A 19,788-nucleotide genomic window follows, 5' to 3' on the forward strand; every position below is an offset into this window, starting at 1 on the left:
AAAAGAACTCAATGTTATACTTACATTAAAAACCCTGACATTGGTCAAGACTATATTTAAGATGCTATAATATATTATTATACAGTCTGAAATCGGTACCTAATGTAACTAATAAATTCAGTGGCATCCTATTTACCTATGGTATCTATTTTTTATTTTTTTATCTCAATACTTTTAAAAAATTTTCGGTTGCAACCATATTTTTTTTTCTCTTCATGGCAAGAAGTGAGTGACTTTGTCAGTTTCAAGTATGAAATACCATAGATTATATTCAAAAGTAAATTTATTATTATTTTTTCAATTATGTCAATGAGCGAAGACTAGCCAGTGTCAAGTTAAAAAATTTTGCAGGTGTCAAGCTGACATATTGATTTTTAGGTTTATTTTACAGTTTTTAATAATGGGTCAATTCAGATGAAATAATTTTTACAAAAGTTGATGTTTCATTGAAATTCGACACTGGACATAGATTATTTTTACAAAAGATTATAATTATTGAGAAAAGTTTTTCTTTCTTAATTTGATATGAACAATTTACGTATTCCAAGAGGTTTTTCTCAATTTAATTGAAGTCACAACTTTATTTATTATGTACGTAAATTCAGATGGTCGAAATTTTTTTTTAATATAGAGAACCGTAGACGTTGGCGAGCGCAATATTTTTTGTCTCAACAAAATTATAATTTTTACATAAACGATTCATAATTTTTTGTAATTGTGATCAATTTGCCTAGAAAGCCAGTAGAAAAAATTGTACACATAAATTGGAAAATTAAAAACATCATACTTAGATACACTTGTACAAGGAAAAAAGCGTTGCATATAGGTACATAATTAAACATATAAATAAAAATGCTTCAAACAATTTATTCTGTAACCAAGTCCCCAAACATATTATCGTTTTTTCGAATTACTATTATTTTTGGAATTTTTGTATCGGTAGATGTAATAAGAGAAGTATCAATACTATAGATGCGTTCAGAAACAGAGCAATTTGACGTTTATTATTATATATGCTACAGTCAAAACCCTGAACCAGTCAATAACCTTATTGACTGCTTTAAAGAGCAGACATTCAGTCAATATAGGTTTTAACCAAGGTACTGAATAAATTTTAACACTTAAATCTTTCTGTAATGGGCAAATAAAACAATAGCGAGTCGGTTCTGGTTCTTAGTGTGATCCCTTATAGCAATATTGAATTTATTATTATTCCCAGTGTGGGAAGGTGACGGCGCGGGCGCTAGAAAAACCGACTAGTGCCCACACTTTCTCACACTGAGATTGTACTGCTATAAGTTTGGCAGCTCCGCCCCGCTAGCCAACGTGGACTTCAACCATATCTACAAGTCCCCCGGATCACGCTTATATTGTTATCAATAAAAAGTATATAAGATAAATCATTGGCACAGATGCATGAATGGAAAGAAGGAAAAATATCCTTGTAATTTAAAAACTGCTTTAGAAGAGAAACCTAAGAGAGAAACCTACGTCACAAAAGAACAAGCTACTAAATTATTTATAGTAATAAATAAATTTTATATTGTTAAAGCACCAGTGTATAACTCAGTACTTATGTATTACTTATTCATATTCTTGTTATTTATTTTGTGACATCGCGTTCACGTTCAACATTCCGTGCGTATGTATGTATGTGCCTTCGTGTTTGGTTATATTTTTTTTATTATTATTGAATTGCCGGCATGTGTGTAGCTTTTACTGTATTCACAAAGGTTAAGGATAAATTATTATAAATAGGACATCATGCAGTTCCTAGTTTAATTATAAATGACTGACATAAGGTACAATATATACGAATGTGGGTATATTATTAGCACGTAGATATTTTGGGATGTACTCTCTACAGTACACTCTAAAGGCGGAAACATACTTACGTGTCGTGGCGTGTCATGGCGCGCCAGGAGCATATCGGTTTCATACATTTAATATGGTTAGGGACATATTTGCGTGTCGTGTCGTGACTTAACGCGTTCTGTCGTGGCGCGGACTGCTCGCCACCGATTGCGCCAGAGCGTTGGTGGGGGTTATGGCCCGACACGGCACAACAGACAAATGTGTTTCTATACTGGCGCGTGGCTCGTGGCGCAAAAATATCCATGAAAAGCGACTCCCTTAACGAATACAAAAAATATAGGAATGTATGTAACAAAATAATAAAAATGTTAAAATATCGTATTATAAATCTGAGTTGGAAAAAAACAATGGTAACGCAAACAAAGTCTGGAACATAATTAAAGAGTCTTGTAACATAAAGCCTTGTAAAGTACCCAATGCTGACCTCTTAAATATTAAACCCAATAAGCATGATGCCTTGGCTGAAATTAACAATTACTTTGTATCTGTAGGAGGTGAACTTGCAAAGATTACCCTAGCTTCCCTTAATGAAACAGAAGAGAAACTGGCTTCTAAATCTAAAAATAAGGAGCCACCTCTTGACTCCTTCGTGCTTACTCCAACTAACCACCTCGAAATACAAACCATCCTTGCAAATATAAATATAACGAGTTCTTCCGGTCATGACTTAATACCAACATTGGTTTTCGAGAATTTCTGAAATTATTTATCCGCGCCCGTATCTCACCTGTGCAATAAAAGCTTTTCAACTGGTATCTTTCCGCATTTCTTTAAAAAGGCGATAGTCACTCCAAATTATAAATCAGGCAATAAACTCCCACCGACATAGGACAATTTCCTTATTATGTACCCTTTCTAAGGTATTGGAGAAATGCGTTAACAGGAGACGCGAGCTTTTTGGAAACGAAAAATCTACTGTATAACCATCAGTTTGAGTTTAGGTGTGGAAAATCCACAGAGGATGCCACTCTGAGGCTCACCACTTTAATTTCTTCATATCTAGATGATAGCCATCATCTAATATAAGTGCTTGGGTGTCTTCCTGGACCTAAAGAAGGCGTTTGACACCGTCTCAATTCCCATACTATTGGCCAGGCTAGAAAATTCGGGAGTAAGAGGTATTCCTCTTGACTGGTTCCGAGACTATCTATCTAATAGATCTCAAGTGGTTGGTTTGGAAGGCTGTTTAAGTACGGAAGAACATTGCTAGTATGGAGTCCCCCAGGGAAGTACATTAGAACCTACACTTTTTCTGGTCTATGTAAACGAATTATGTAAGCTCAAACTAAACGGCGGCGAAAACACAATGTTTGCCGATGGCACAGTCATAATCTTTAAGGCCAATACGTGGAAACAACTATTTGAAGGTACAGAATGTGATCTCGGTGAAGTAACGGCATGGCTTGAAGATAGCCTCTTAAGTCTTAACTACGCTAAAACTAATTATCTCTGCTTCAGCAAAACTTCCGCTTTAGAACCATTAAATAAGTCACTCAAATTACACGTGTTTCCCTGCAATCGTAGTAATCATAGTTTACAATCGCATGTGTCCATCCATAAGCAGAGCTACGCAGATTAAGTACCTAGCAATAATTCTCGATGACAAGCTCAATTGGAAGTTCCAAATAGCGTACGTGTCAATGGGAAACCGGTGGTTGCTGTATGTTTTTAAGACATTGAGGACTTTTGCTAACTTCAACCTAATTTTGCAGATTTATAAGGCTTTAGGTGAATCTCTATTATTCTACTGTTTAACTGCTTGGGGTGGAGCTGCAAAAAGCCATTTCATAGAAATTGAACGAGCTCTGAGGGCTTTGCTGAAAGTAGCCATCAAAGAATAGTTTCGCTACCCAACCGCCCTCTTGTATGAGAGGACTACGGTACTTAGTGCTAGGAAATTGTTCGTTTATAAAATATGTATTAGACGCTTCCATCGACAGTATTCTTTGAACATCATCTGTAAATCCAACAGGCTAGTAGTCGTCCCAGTACCGATGGCTAAAAATAAATTTGCTAACAGACAGTGTAAACATTTGGCTCCTAAAATGTACAATGCCCTTAATAAATACCTGAATGTATTCAGGTGTACAAATTACCAAATAAAATCGAAAATTAAAAAACTGGCTCTCAACTTTTGATTATGCAAATACGGAACGCTTACTCTCTTAACTAGGACTGTTCTTTTCTCTACTAAAATCACTCACACACTACACTCTAACACTACACTCTCACACAACACTCTCACACCTACACACCACACCATGTTTCACGTCCACACACTCTAGGGTTAACCTACTGGATTATAAACTATTTTTATTTTTTATTTTATTTTAATGCATGCATAATTATTAAATTATTAAATTTAAAATGTAACAAATAATATTATAATTAATCATGTCTAATAAGCTGAATGAATTCGTGTAAATACGCCATTGAAACAGTGTAATATAAATTAGTGTGAACACAGGCTTCTGAAAAACAGTTTACAACTATATTAGGAGCCTGGATCATTAAGTTTTTGTACCATATAATGGTGAAAATAAATGATTTATTTATTACTATAAATAATTTAGTAGCTTGTTCTTTTGTGACGTAGGTTTCTCTCTTAGGTTTCTCTTCTAAAGCAGTTTTTAAATTACAAGGATATTTTTCTTCTTTCCATTCATGCATCTGTGCCAATGATTTATCTTATATACTTTTTATTGATAACAATATAAGCGTGATCCGGGGGACTTGTAGATATGGTTGAAGTCCACGTTGGCTAGCGGGGCGGAGCTGCCAAACTTATAGCAGTACAATCTCAGTGTGAGAAAGTGTGGGCACTCGTCGGTTTTTCTAGCGCCCGCGCCGTCACCTTCCCACACTGGGAATAATAATAAATTCAATATTGCTATAAGGGATCACAGTAAGAACCAGAACCGACTCGCTATTGTTTTATTTGCCCATTACAGAAAGATTTAAGTGTTAAAATTTATTCAGTACCTTGGTTAAAACCTCTATTGACTGAATGTCTGCTCTTTAAATCAGTCAATAAGGTTATTGACTGGTTCAGGGTTTTGACTGTAGCATATATAATAATAAACGTCAAATTGCTCTGTTTCTGAACGCATCTATAGTATTGATACTTCTCTTATTACATCTACCGATACAAAAATTCCAAAAATAATAGTAATTCGAAAAAACGATAATATGTTTGGGGACTTGGTTACAGAATAAATTGTTTGAAGCATTTTTATTTATATGTTTAATTATGTACCTATATGCAACGCTTTTTTCCTTGTACAAGTGTATCTAAGTATGATGTTTTTAATTTTCCAATTTATGTGTACAATTTTTTCTACTGGCTTTCTAGGCAAATTGATCACAATTACAAAAAATTATGAATCGTTTATGTAAAAATTATAATTTTGTTGAGACAAAAAATATTGCGCTCGCCAACGTCTACGGTTCTCTATATTAAAAAAAAATTTCGACCATCTGAATTTACGTACATAATAAATAAAGTTGTGACTTCAATTAAATTGAGAAAAACCTCTTGGAATACGTAAATTGTTCATATCAAATTAAGAAAGAAAAACTTTTCTCAATAATTATAATCTTTTGTAAAAATAATCTATGTCCAGTGTCGAATTTCAATGAAACATCAACTTTTGTAAAAATTATTTCATCTGAATTGACCCATTATTAAAAACTGTAAAATAAACCTAAAAATCAATATGTCAGCTTGACACCTGCTAAATTTTTTAACTTGACACTGGCTAGTCTTCGCTCATTGACATAATTGAAAAAATAATAATAAATTTACTTTTGAATATAATCTATGGTATTTCATACTTGAAACTGACAAAGTCACTCACTTCTTGCCATGAAGAGAAAAAAAAATATGGTTGCAACCGAAAATTTTTTAAAAGTATTGAGATAAAAAAATAAAAAATAGATACCATAGGTAAATAGGATGCCACTGAATTTATTAGTTACATTAGGTACCGATTTCAGACTGTATAATAATATATTATAGCATCTTAAATATAGTCTTGACCAATGTCAGGGTTTTTAATGTAAGTATAACATTGAGTTCTTTTGAAGTCAGTTAAAAATTTTAGTCTCAGAGACCGCATTTACTTCCTTACTTACTTACGAAAAAGAGTGTATATTCATTAAGATTATATGAAAAATCGGAATGGTGCTGACTAAGTAAGGTATCTTCATGTAAAATTTTAAATATAGTGGTGAACGTACTGAACCTATATTTGAAATTTTATTTTGGAAAAAGCATTTGACCTATTCTTTATTGTTTATTTCAAAATATCTATATTCACATTTCCTATGTCTTCTTTGATTTATGTTTATCCTATCCATTGCCTCATTTCAAAAAGTATTTCAATTCCCAAACCTTGAGCTTAATTAATCGAATCTATTTTAAATTGAATAAAAAGTGTATGAAAACTTTGTGCCTTATCGCAATGTTCTAGTAACTCGGACCATCATTATAATATACCATCTCATATAATTTGAAATGAAAGAAAGAGAGCTACATGACCATTGTGAAATAGGCACAAAATTGGCACAAATGATTACGTACTTTAAAACGCAATGTATCAACGAATTTTTTTTGGATTTACGACTATCAATTCTAAAAATATTACTGAAGTTATAGTGACCGATTTTAAAACTTTGTTTTGCAAATGCTAGTCCATTCCAAAGCCGATCCTTGAGGTTGTTTTTGTTTATTTTAACGGGAGTCAAGAGGTTACTATAGTGAGACATACCAAGTGGATAGTAGTAGTATTCTTTAAGCAAGTGAAAATTGTTATTGTTATATTAAATTACAAAAGAAAAAATAGAAAATTAGATCGCGAGGCGGGATTCGAATCTGCGTCTTTCGCCGTTCCGGGGCGACGGCGACGCCTGAACAACTCGGCCTCGAATTTATTCTACTCTTTCAGATTTATGTGTCTTTAATTCTTTAAAAATTTTATTTATAAAGCATTTGATTGTCATACAACCAAATTCAACTTGTTATTGTGTTAAAAATATAATGAAGAGAATTTTAATTTAATGTCTTCCGTTTTAATCGTTATGTTTTATAATTCAAGGTATTTTACACCGAAATATTCGTAAGTTGTATATATAATAGAGGGTAAATTGTAAATTATAAGATATTCTTTCAAAATTCTAAATTAAACGTTAGTACAATTAAAAATTGTTAAATTATAAGTCGAGCAAAACCGTGTAAAACACAATGTTAGATCAAGTTGGGTTCGGTAAATCGGGTAAACTAGATATAAATATAAATATTTTATTATTGAAACGTTAAACAGTTTAGTCATTTATCATTTGGCTTTTCAAACAGGAGGTATCTCTTGTTATACCTACAATTTTGCGATACGGGCGGGACCTTTAATATTTTAGTGTGAACATATTATAGAATAATATCTAATGTTAATACGTAGATGCTTTGACAAATATAATCTTTTTGTTCATCTTTAGTTTTTGCCAATGGGAGTTTTTCCTCTCTAGTAGCGAATTCATACAACAGACCACTAACATAGCCCTATAATAATTAGTTTACCTTCCTTTTTCAATATAATTTTGCGTAGATATTAGGTAAGATCGAGCTGCGTGAATGAAATGATACGTCCAGGGTACTTTTTTCAAGTTTTTAATTTATACTAAAATATAAACCTAAAGGCATTAGGAAATGTGAACTTATATTAAACTGACTTCAAAGAACTAAAAGCTATCGTATGATTGGTCTTCTGTTGTCTTATAAAGATGAGCTGTTAGTAAAAAAAAAGTTACCAACTCAATTATTGATAACTAAGTAAATAAAAAAAATTGAGGGAATTTTCAAATAAAAAAGGTTAACATTGTCAATACCATAGTCAACAAAACACAAAAGCCAAAAAAATAACATTGTACAATTGTACATACCACAATCATTAAAATAGTATCTAATATCACCATAAACAATAACTTGTCCGTATTTATGCAAAATGGAACCACTCGACAAATTTCGTTTTTTACTTTTATCGAAGAATACTCATTCAAAAGTGGTTTAAATTCTTATACAAACAAGAACCACATGATTTTTACGTTGGAAACAAGGTATACTAAAAGCAGAAAGGAACCACCAGCAACAACGAATAATACCATATTAAGCAAAACCGAACCACAGCACCACGGGACTGCTTTGTTCAAACAAATAAACGATATTACTATCATGTCATTTTATACAAAACAGATCCACACCTACTTGGTACCATTATACATTACACATATTTCTATTAATAACAATTATTTTTAATACACAAAATAGAACCAGGTTTCTGTGGTATGGTTATGCGTAAAATAAATACATAATTTAATTGTAATTTTTTATTGCAAAATAAAACCACAAGCATTCGGTTCTATTATGCATAAATAAATATTGTAAAACATTCTGAAACCCATCATCGCTATATGGAACCAAATGCCTTGACTTGTTACAATGCTTCTCATCTTTAAACAACGTATTTCATTACTTAAGTGCAAAACTCCAAATTTTTAAGTAAAACGTCGAACATCTGTCAATATAGGTGACATTCAGCGAAGTAGTTCGAATACGTGACGGTGTTTTTTTCCTCCGCGAAGTAAGTTCTATTGTTTTTGTTAATTACCTTTAAAATTAAATGTGAAAATGTTTAGTAATAAATAAGCAAGCAATTGGTAAGAAAAGCATTGGAGACGAACACCGAAGATAATAATGAAGATACAACGGGTAAGTAGTTTTATTTAATGCATTTAAGTACTTATTGAATCTGAGATGCAGGTACGCTTTATCCACTTTTGATTCATTCCCGATTGTGGTGTGATTTTAAGAAGATAGTTCATTAAGTAAGTACAAGAGGAATCCTCTGTGGATTTACGTATTTTAACGACAATGTCGTTGTTCACGAAGGCGCGGCGAGTCGAATTAAGAGATCATTTTGTTACGATTCATCTGTCATTGTGAGATGAAACTACTAAAGTCTAAACCCTGTTTTAAAAATAACTGTCGATGATCTAGGTACCTACCTACTATTTTGGTAAAATACGTTTAGATTCAGATTCAGTACAGTACATTCAGCCACATCATTCAGCGCATATAATTATTTGTTTGATTTTAAAACTCGCGCGGCTACTGTTTTGACCGGAACAAGGCCCTAGCCTGCGAAATTCAAAATTTTAACAAGTTTATTTAATTTTTTGCTAGGGTTGCCACTGTTGCGCATGATTTTTAGGGTTCCGTACCCAAAGGGTAAAACGAGACCCTATTACTAAGACTCCGCTGTCCGTCTGTCTATCCCTCTGTCTCATGAACCGTGACAGTTAGATAGTCGAAATTTCATATGATGTATTTCTGATGCCGCTGTAACAACAGATACTAAAAAACAGAATAAAAAAAAGACGTGTGGTACTCGGGGACTGCCACGGTAAAGCTATTGCATAGCATGCCTTCAAGCCACACCTCCGAGCCCGTCGGAGTGGAGAGCGTGAGGTTTTTTCGTAACGGAATTTCTCGATTCGGTCCCCGCGCTCAAGGCCCGCGATAGAAGCTATGCAATAGCTTAATAAATATTTAAGAAGCTCCCATACAATAAGCCGTGATTTTTTTGGCGTTTTTATAGATAATGGTACGGAACTCTTCGTTGCGCGAGTCCGACTCGCACTTAGCCAGTTTTTTGTACATGGCGCATGTACATACAACATACTTAGTCGTCTAGTAGGGACACGGCTTTATAAGAACTAATAATATTTTGCTGTCGCCATATACCTACCTACGTATAAAAGCCACGCGGCTTTATTATTTTGATTTAAAGCTTTTTTCTATTTATTACAGAAGATAACGAAGAACCTTATACGTCGCTGCCTCTGGAGAAGCTTTTTTCACCTTCTAGCGATATTCAGTCCATATTACATCTCATTCCACAAGATGCACAGTTTTTATAACGGTCTCATTAGTGATGATGCAATAGAAGACCACATAGATGGACTAGACACGATGGATTTCGAAATCCAATTCGATGATAACGTCGAATAAACGTCCTATATAAGTATTATTTTATATATTTTATTAATTAAAGCTTTAATTACGATATTATAAATACATAGTTTCATTTATATCATTAAATCCCTGGGATGTGGTTCCTTTTTGTATAAGAGAAAACCTATTAATTGATAAATGTTAAAAGGAACCACATGCACATTTTCTTAATTATCTAGAAAGTTTAAGAATATTCAGAGCAAATTTATATACACATACTTAAATAAGTAATTTATCAATGAATTTAAATAAAATAAATTTTAATTTTACTTCATCTGACAGAGCTGCAAATGTTTTTGTAAATCCTTTGATATCTCAGAAGTGCGTTTTTGCTGGGTGGTTCCTTTTTGCTTAAATACGGACACTTTATCTTCCAAAAAAATTTAGATACATCGAAATTGAATGTAGTGTGTGTGTGTGTGTGTGTGTGTGTATGTGTGTAAATATATTATATATAAATATCCTTATTAACTGATTTTATCTGACAAAATCAGTTAATAAGTTTATTGACCGACACCCTTAGTCAATAACCTTATTGACTGATTTAAAAAGCAGACATTTAGTCAATATAGGTTTTAACCAACGTACTGAATAGATTTTAACACTTAAATCTTTCTGTAATGGGCAATTAAAACAATAGCGAGTCGGTTCTGGCACTCGCTGGCTGCTGCCGCGGCGAGCTCGCTTTGCTCGCTCGGCTCGTGCGTTCAATTACAGTTAAAATTCCATCAGCCCGACAAATATTTCCACATTCACCGAAATATCTGGATTGAACGACGATAGTTCGTATTTGCCGTTTGAAAAATGAGTCGCTATCATTGCGGTAACTAACTAAATTTATTATCTTTATCATCACAATTTTTTGTGGTATAACTTCTATAATAGTATAATATTATATTATCTGTGGTATAACTAAGTCGGTATGTAACATTTTAAAGTTAAGTATTATATTATCTGTTGTATAACTAAGTATGGTATGTAACATTTTAATGTTTAGTATTAAATTATCTGTTGTATAACTATGTCGCTAAGTAACATTTTAAAGTTTAGTTTATTATATTATCTGTGATATAACAAAGGGCGTATTCAGAAAGAAAGCTTGAAACTTATAAGCGCTTATAAGCGCTTATCGGCGCATGTCAGCGCTGGTAACCCGCGTAACATGACAAGCGCCGATAAGCGCTTATAAGTTTCAAGCTTTCTTTCTGAATACGCCCTAAGTCGGTATGTAACATTTTAAAGCTTTCGATTTGTGACAGTAGGGTTTTATAATTATTATAGATTATTATAGTTAAAAATTACTTTTTGATATAAATATAGGTATCTGTATGTGTTACTTAATTTTATAAATTCGCGTTTCTTCACATACTCCTTTATTGTCAGCATATAGCATGAATGTATACATATATACATCTCAAACTTCTGCATAGGTACTATAAAGGTAATGTGCTACAGAGATATGTTTTTATTCGTAAAATTGTATGGCCCTAGGACCTAGATCTATAAGTTATATTATCTATGTATTACTTAGTCTAAGAATAAATGTGGTGCATCTAACAAATTTTCGTCTATGTATCTGTACTCTTAAGAAATAAATAAAAATTGATAAGTATACGTATGTGATCTTATTTGCTACAAATTTCAAATATATTTTTATCTTCTTAGAAACTATCAATGGAGATCCTTATCATCCAATAGAGTTCCACAAGTTTCCACTTTGGTGAGAAAAATTATCTAACATTTAAAATGGAAATTAAAAAATATCATTAGATGTTTTTATTTTTATTGAAGACCTTAAAATGAGCTATAATTATTTCATTTACAATAATCACCAAATTCATTATTATAAAATATATAAAAAATATACAGGGCGTCCCAAAAAGTAGTGATGAACGAAAGCAGCTGGGAGGTAGAGGACCTAGAGGGCTATCCGAATCACCCCCATGTATGTTACTTATGCAATTTTTCGTATTTTCAGAGCTATGACATTTTTATTCAGTTTTTCATCTATCGCTGAGTACAATGAGATTTTTATTTATGGTGACGTGAATTATTGCGCTAGATGCTTGATTTTTTTAGGTGCTAAGCTGAAAGATAGGTCAGTTCAGTATGGTAACATTTATTATCGCTAGATCTTCGAATGGAATAAAAAGAGTTAAATGCCAAGAAAGATAAAATTATCCAGTACCTATGTCCAAACTTCAAGGGCCCATAAAAAAATAAAATCACATAAAAAAAATTTTCCATTTGGCTTTTAAAAACTTGCTCTATCTATCAGGTAGCTACCCTAAAAATTTCATTTTATTATGGGTAGTATTTAAACGAGTGACTGTAAATTAAAGTTTTAGTTATCAAAAATAATTAATTGGGGTAACAGTCAGAAAAATCAAGGAGAGGAAGGAGGAGGGATTGAGCTAACGCAATTTTGGTTGAGGTTGGAAGAAAGTTGCGTAAGCGCCGTAAGGAAAAAGCAGAAGAAAAAACCCTTTTTTCACTTGTTTAATTTGCTCATCCCAGGAGAAGGTTTGGTCAAGAGTCAGGCCAAGATTTTTAACCTGCGTGCTGTACGGGATAAGTATACCATCAACGATGACGTTCGGAAAATTGGTCCAGTCGATTTTTGAGATTAATTGCCTACTTCCGAATATAATAGCCTGGGATTGAGAGGATTAACTGTTAAACCATGATTTTTGCTCCATCTGACAATTGCTGCAAGATCAGCATTTACTTGGAAAATCGCTTCAGGAAGTTCAAGGAGTGAGGCGTGGTGGCGAAAATAGTCTGCATACATATGGTAAGGTGACACAATAGACTTGGAAATGGAATTTATAAATATGGAAAAAAGTATTTTATTAACTTGAGCAGTATAAATTTGACGACAAATATTGGATTATAATAAAATACAGATAAAAGTGGATTGTTATCAATCCATTTGAGATTTTAAAATTCTGTCTGAACGACTTTTGAATTTTAATTTATTCACATTTTCATTACTTTTGTCACTCAAAACTATAATTTAATTACTACCCTTATTTAAAACAGTTGCTACCATACATTCGGTCTGTCTGATTTTTTGTGTTTTAATGGTTCAAGCTTAGTTTAAGAGGAAAATTTTAGTTAAAAATTTGTTAAAGTACCTAAGTATAGGCGGAAAATTAGTAAGCATTTTGAATAAAAATTGAGAATTCAAAATAACTGATTTTTCGTGGTATTAATGACAAGAAGAGCATTTTTTTATAATTTTTATCCATCAGTTTGGACCTTCACTCAATGCAATTAGTATCTAGGAGTTTGTAGTTCAACATTTTATAGGTGAATCTATCGCATACATTCTATTTCAAAATATGCCATCTTAATACAATATATATAAATCTCCTGTCACAATGTTTGTCCTCAATGGACTATTCGCACACCATGTGCAGTTCGATCGAACTTGAGAGATAGGATAGTTTAATCATGTAGGTACCACGGGCGAAGCCGGGGCGGACCACTAGTGTGCCATAAGTATTAAGTAGGTATGTGAAAGTTAAGGAACACAATACACATATAGACTATAAACTTACTTGAGACTTACACAAGATTGACACAGAATTTCCTTGTTTAAACTTAACTTGAAATATTGTGAAGGCCGATGATATGAAGCAATTATTTACTCAGCAAAAAAGGAATTAAAAATAAATATAAATAATAAGAAAGAGTTTATTCACAAATACGCGATTAAAATACAAACGAAGATATTTTACAATGGTGGAATAAACAAATACAATGTACGTGAAATGAAACTAAATAAATAGGTAAATATGTAATACAACTAAGGCTTTTCATATTACAACACATTCATGCGGAAACACTAAGCCCCGAATTGGCTCTGTTGGACACGCTGAAACAAAAAAAAAAATAACAGTTTTAATTTGTAGATTAACGATAACGATAGTAAAAACCAACGAACTAATAATTTAAACGATTTAAAAAAAACCTCTCTATCGTAGAGGAACCCCAGAAAAGATTTTTGGATTGACTCGAGCGTTTCAGATAAATACGCCTAACCTTACCTATTGATAGTATTGGTATTGGTATACTGCCAGTATGAGCATTTAATGTACCTATGAGGATGCGCACAGGGGACTCGTTAAACTATATTATGTCAAAAGAAATCGATCGTCGTCGCCTTAAGTTTCATCGTCTTAAGTTAAGTCGTCGTAATCAATTTAGCGAAATTGGGACTTCTTACTAGATTACTTTACTCTTTTATATCATGTACAATGTAGGACGTAAAACGCCCTATGAAGTAACACAGTGATACTGTATCAATTAGAGAGATGGCGCTGCTTAGGAAACGAAATACTTAGCTGTCCCGTATGAAGACTAAAGAAGAGTCTGAATTAAGCCCAACTAGGGCTAACAAAGCGTTTGTATTCTGATACGAAACGATATCCAATTCATGAGAACAAGATGTAAAAAGCTACACTACTAAATTTACCAAATGTAATAATGTAAGAAAATAATATCTATTAAAAAAAAAACATATGCTAGGCTAGAATATCAAAAATAGCATTATCAACTATACCTTTTTCGCATCTCTGACCATAAAATCCGGTGCCTTCACATTTGCAAGTGAATCCTGGGTCCTGAACGGTCTGAATGCAATTTCCCCGGACGCAAGGCATGCGGGCGCACACGTTTAAACTTCTCTCTGTTTGGGAAATCAAACACTTTACATGGTATGTTTTATATAATGTCGATGAAAATGACAAAAATTGTATTAAATTTGTATTTTTGAATTATGTTTTACACAATTATTTTACAGATTTTCAGCTGCATGGAAATGTCTTGTTCTTATTATTTTTTAATTTGACCAAACTAAGCATATCTACGTAATAAATTAAATTATATAGATTTAATAATAATAATTAAGGGTAGGCCATATTTAACAATTCCCTATACTTTTGATAGATTTTACAAATAATAATATAGTGAATCTATAATAGGATAAATTTATAAATAAAAGCTTTCGTAGTTAGTACAACAACTTATCTCAAAAGTTCTTGTTGAAAATATTATGTTCCTACTAAGTAAGTAGTCTAGTAATAAATTATCTGTTATAATATTACCTACACTTGAATACTTCGTAAATTCGCATGACATAAGAATTTTTACGCTTACCTCTACTTTTATAAACCTTATAAAAATAGACTTACCTAATGAGCAAAATTCAAGCCTATCGATAGTTATTATCGTCCGGATACTCTAAACGTATGTGCACTAGCACTGTGGTATTGGATAACGAGCGTCAATTGACCTAGGCAAAATATGCCAAACGCGTGTCAAGGGCCTCTGTGCAGTATTGTGATTATGAGTGCAACTAGTACCATCGGATATTGAACATGACAGAAACGAAACGGGTCAATCGCGCAGATTATTTATTTAGTAACTAGGTCACATTTATACCACATCCGCCGATTTACACCTCGCCGCTGTGAAATGCAATGTGCAATGTAGACGCATTAGGCAATTATTAGATCAGATATATAGTTTAGAAGCTCTGTAATCCCATTAAATCGATGGGTGTTTTAGTTGCGATGATGGGAGGTGTCACACCCATCGTACCAAGTACCTACAATAAAACCCGAAATACTAAAAAATATAGAATAGGTACCTACAGAAGTACTGTAAAAGTTAATTAATAGGTAAACATCGTAAGAGAGACTTTACTAACAATATAATACGGTCAGTTTTAGATTTCGAAATAAAGCACGCAATTGACTAGCTCTACTTTTATTTACATTAATTAAATATCCCCAACATCTCAACCACGGCAAACTAAGCAAAGCTTGAACAAAATAGTTAGAAGTTAGTTGGTTTCAGATATTCCTCAATTCAACTTCATTCTTTTATCTATAATGAAATAATATTTTTGTTGGCAAGTTCAGTCACAATATTATCTCTCTATCCGTCTGTTTGTCTGTCTGTCTCTTATTAACGCCAAAATCATTGAACTGAAATCCGAACCGATGAAATTTTGTACACAGAAAGTGACAATTTTATCCCGGAAATCCCACAGGGTTATGTTTTTCTGAAGTAGATAAGTGATTTTTTTTTTATTGCAGTTGCTCCATTAGCTTATAAGAAGGTACCTACGGAAAACGGTACCAGTTGCTCCTGTGGCTTATTAGTGTCGCGAGTCCGAATCGCATTTTTGCGATTCTCTTTCCAGGTAATAAGTATTGTATTTTTATTATCATCATCAGATATGATCCCACTGCAGGGACACAAAGAGGAGCATGCGGAGAGGATCTCGTAAGCTTTATTCCAATTACTTAGTCAGCAACAACTTAAGCGCAAGTGTTAAATATGACCTGTTGATCTAAAACTCTTCCTTGGTGCTGTGGTTGACGCGTGAGCGTAGCACCGAGGGGAACTGGGTTCGATTCTTGGTGGAGACGAGAAAAAAAAATGTCTCGGTCTGGCAGGACACAGAAGGCTGATCACCTACGTGTCCCCAAAGAAAATCGATCAGTGAAACAGATATATAATGCATCTGCCCCTTACCCCACTAGTCGACATGGGACTTCAATTTGCTTTATAACTGTTGATGGCAATATTTACCTCTAAGGGCATTCATGCACACCTTCCGTGTTCTGTAAATGTACTCAGTTTTACACCCATAGCCGCATGTGCAAGTTGTACCGGATATCTTGCAGCCCCGCTGCGTCTGATCCTGTTCGCATGCTTGCACGCTCCCTGTAACAATATGCGCTTTAGTTAAAATATATATTATTAATCTAAATCTTAATATATAAGTAACTATGTACTAGCTATCCGCCCGTGGCTTTGCCCGAGTTTTCAAAGAAAAACCCGTATAGTTCCCGTTCCCGTGGGATTTCCGAGATAAAACTTATCCTATGTGTTAATCCAAGTTACCCTCTACATATGTGCTAAATTTCATCGTAATCGGTTCATTAGTATTTGCGTGAAAGAGTAACAAACATACATACACACATCCATCCTCAAAAACTTTCGCATTTATAATATTACTAGCTTCGACCGCGTTTTCAAAGAAAAACCCGCTTATTATATCCCGTTCCCGTGGGATTTCCGAGATAAACGGTTTTTTTAATACGCGGACAAAGCCGCGGGCGAAAGCTAGTTAAAGAAATATAGTAACATTGAAACTCACTCTGTATAGTTGTGGGGTTCGCCGTTCGATCCCCGTAGATTTTAATAAAAATCACATCTCGGTAGTAAATGCATTCCAATTAAAAAGGATACTCGCAAATTATTTATTCGATTAACATTTAGTCAACACCAGCACTGATTGGGAGGATAATTTAGATTTACAATAGTAGAAGAAACAGGATCTGTGCTACTCTTATCAAAAACTAAAGTTGTTGCCTGCAGTTTAAATACTGCGAGGTACCTACAGTTATTTATTTACTTTCTATGAATGTGAATCGCCAGAAAAATAATTACCATGGACACGGGTACTGATTTCCCGATTATACTATAGTTAAAACCGCAAGAAATTCAGAATATAATATATTCTAATTTTAACATATACTAAAACACAATTAACCTAATTTTACTCTGGTTATAAATAATATGGAGATGAAGTGCAATATTTTATAACATTCACCAAAGTACATGTACCTATAATACTTGTTTCATATTACACTGAAAGTACCTACATCTAAGGCTTTAATAACTAAATACATGGTTTTATAAGTCCTGAGGACATATCCACGTCTTAGGTCAACGTAGTTCAACGGGAATTCAATTCATAAATAAGTAGAACATTATTTATTAAATCATACATTTATAACATTCGCTTTAGGATGTTTTATCTCGGATACTTCCGCTTAAATGCTTTTTACATCCTTTATATTAAATTACCATAGATTATGCTATTATCAATATTATTGTACATTATGTTTGAGTCTTTTGATTATTTTATACGTATAATATTATAAAAGTTAATTAGATGTTAATGCGCTTGTTTCACGCATATCTATAGTAGAAAACTCTTGAAACATTATATCTAATAATTCCACATCTTATTCTGGCTTAAAGGGCATAAGAGTTCATAAAAACAATAATTATTCTAACTCGTTTGTTACCGTATTTTCTTTAATTGAATTTAGTACGAGAATGCATTTGAGCTTATTTCGTATTCTCGCCGTTCGCTCGTGTCAAAGTTGTAATTTTGTTTTATTTAAACACAGTAATGGAACAACTGTAATAACACTAGGTATATTAAAACTTTTACTTTATAAACGAAAACAATTAGTTGTTAAGGTTTGTTGACACGTACCTATCTACATAGTTACATTGCCTACTGCTTCTAAGAAGTAGAATGAATATTGTTTATTTGAAGAAATAGCCTACGTTTAGTTGTTTAGTGCTAGGGTTTTCATCATTTATTACCAAATTATTTTGCCAGTAAAATCACACTATTAAAAGAACTTTTGGACTTTGGTAATGTAAAATAAATACTTAATTAATATCAATGGGTAAATTCTAGAAACTATCAAACGATGCAATATATTAAAAAATCTAATAAATTAACAATAAATGCAATAAAAAAGATGAGAAGAAGATTTAACATGTTACAGATTTGATATGTAACAGGACCATGGCATATCGAAATTATAATAGAACGAATGTCAGAGAATAGAATAACGAATATGTAATAATAATGGAATAGAAACTGCTATCGATTGGCTATCGATAATTATTGACATAAGCCCATGAAATTTTAGTAATGGTTCGGTCACACTACCAACGACGATGACGACCACGACCAAAATTCCCATCCAGATAAAATTTGCTCAAAATAAAATATTAAAATTTGCCGTCACTGGTACTCGGAAAGAAAAAAATGTCGAGGTCAATTAATAAAAAATAGATAAGTTAATCATTTAATAACCTGGGACCAAAATTGTAGATCATAAAAATATAATCTATAAAAAACTTCAAATAATTTCTTTCTAGGAGCCACCGTTTCTACGAAAAATTTATTATTGATCTCAAAAAAAAATCCGATCACCAGAACGACAGGAAATTTTAATATTTTATTCTTTATTGTATTTTGCACAATTTTGTTAAATTGCAACTGGATGAAAATTTTGTAAATGGTCGTGGCCGTGGTAGGGTGAACTAATCCTTAGCAAAACATCATACGCTTATGTCAATTAGTATCGATAGCGGATTCTATTCCTTTGCGTTTTGACATTTGTCTCGGCGCTCAGATGCTTTAAAGATTGTCCGAAATCAAAATCACAAAAAGAAAATAGTCAAGCAATGCATTAGCAATTCGCGTATCAGCGTTAACAACTAGAACATTTCTAGATCTGGAAACGGCCCATTTACGAAACAGGTAATAAAAAGTGTTCGCGAATCGCTTACTTACATTGTAAATACACGATCAGGGTGATAAGGAGCGCTAGCCTCAGATGCATTTTAGTGTGCTATTCAAACGGCTGCTGGGTTCCTACTGATACCATACTTCCTCTGTAAGTGTGAACGGCCGTCATATCACCCCGTATCTATAGTAAACTACGACCTCCAGATCTCAATGCTCGCTCTGTGTGGATAAACAATAACCCTTTTTTATAATCTCCCAATAAATATATGGGCCACTGATAATGAACGTCTACGTAAGATGTTAGACGCTAGAAGCTGTTTTGAGAGAGCTCATTTCCGAGAAATTGGTTTATCTGTCTTGCCGCTTGCGCCTCGCTGATTAAAAACGTTACAACAACATGGAGTTTATTATTTTATTATTGTTTTGTCTAGTCTTATCGTTCTGGCTTTGATATGATTATTTATAATTTAGGCCTTTAGGTCTGCGC

General features: G+C 33.1%; 1 protein-coding gene across 1 annotated transcript; it reads right to left on the bottom strand.

The window, feature by feature from the left end:
- Positions 1-13,729: 13,729 nt before the first annotated feature.
- Positions 13,730-19,484, bottom strand: LOC149911159 (uncharacterized). The gene is made up of 4 exons (XM_090111044.1): positions 19,347-19,484; positions 16,547-16,681; positions 14,508-14,633; positions 13,730-13,820 (listed from the first exon to the last, which is right to left on the bottom strand). The coding sequence occupies exons 1-4, from the start codon at positions 19,393-19,395 to the stop codon at positions 13,762-13,764; spliced, it is 369 nt and encodes a 122-aa protein (XP_089967170.1). The 5' UTR covers positions 19,396-19,484; the 3' UTR covers positions 13,730-13,761.
- Between the last annotated feature and the right edge of the window lie 304 nt (positions 19,485-19,788).

This window comes from Colias eurytheme, chromosome 1 (assembly GCF_061535395.1).
Source record: "Colias eurytheme isolate Ceu_HAF_F1 chromosome 1, ilColEury1 Martin Lab GWU primary, whole genome shotgun sequence".
In the NCBI taxonomy this organism is placed as follows: Eukaryota; Metazoa; Arthropoda; class Insecta; order Lepidoptera; family Pieridae; genus Colias; species Colias eurytheme.

Excerpts from the sequence above, each read along its gene's own strand:
- LOC149911159 (XM_090111044.1), bottom strand. The coding sequence starts at position 19,395 with ATGCATCTGAGGCTAGCGCTCCTTATCACCCTGATCGTGTATTTACAA. Across the intron at positions 16,682-19,346 it reads CCTGATCGTGTATTTACAAT|GGAGCGTGCAAGCATGCGAA; the intron begins GTAAGTAAGCGA and ends ATATTGTTACAG. Across the intron at positions 14,634-16,546 it reads GTGCATGAATGCCCTTAGAG|AGAGAAGTTTAAACGTGTGC; the intron begins GTAAATATTGCC and ends TTTCCCAAACAG.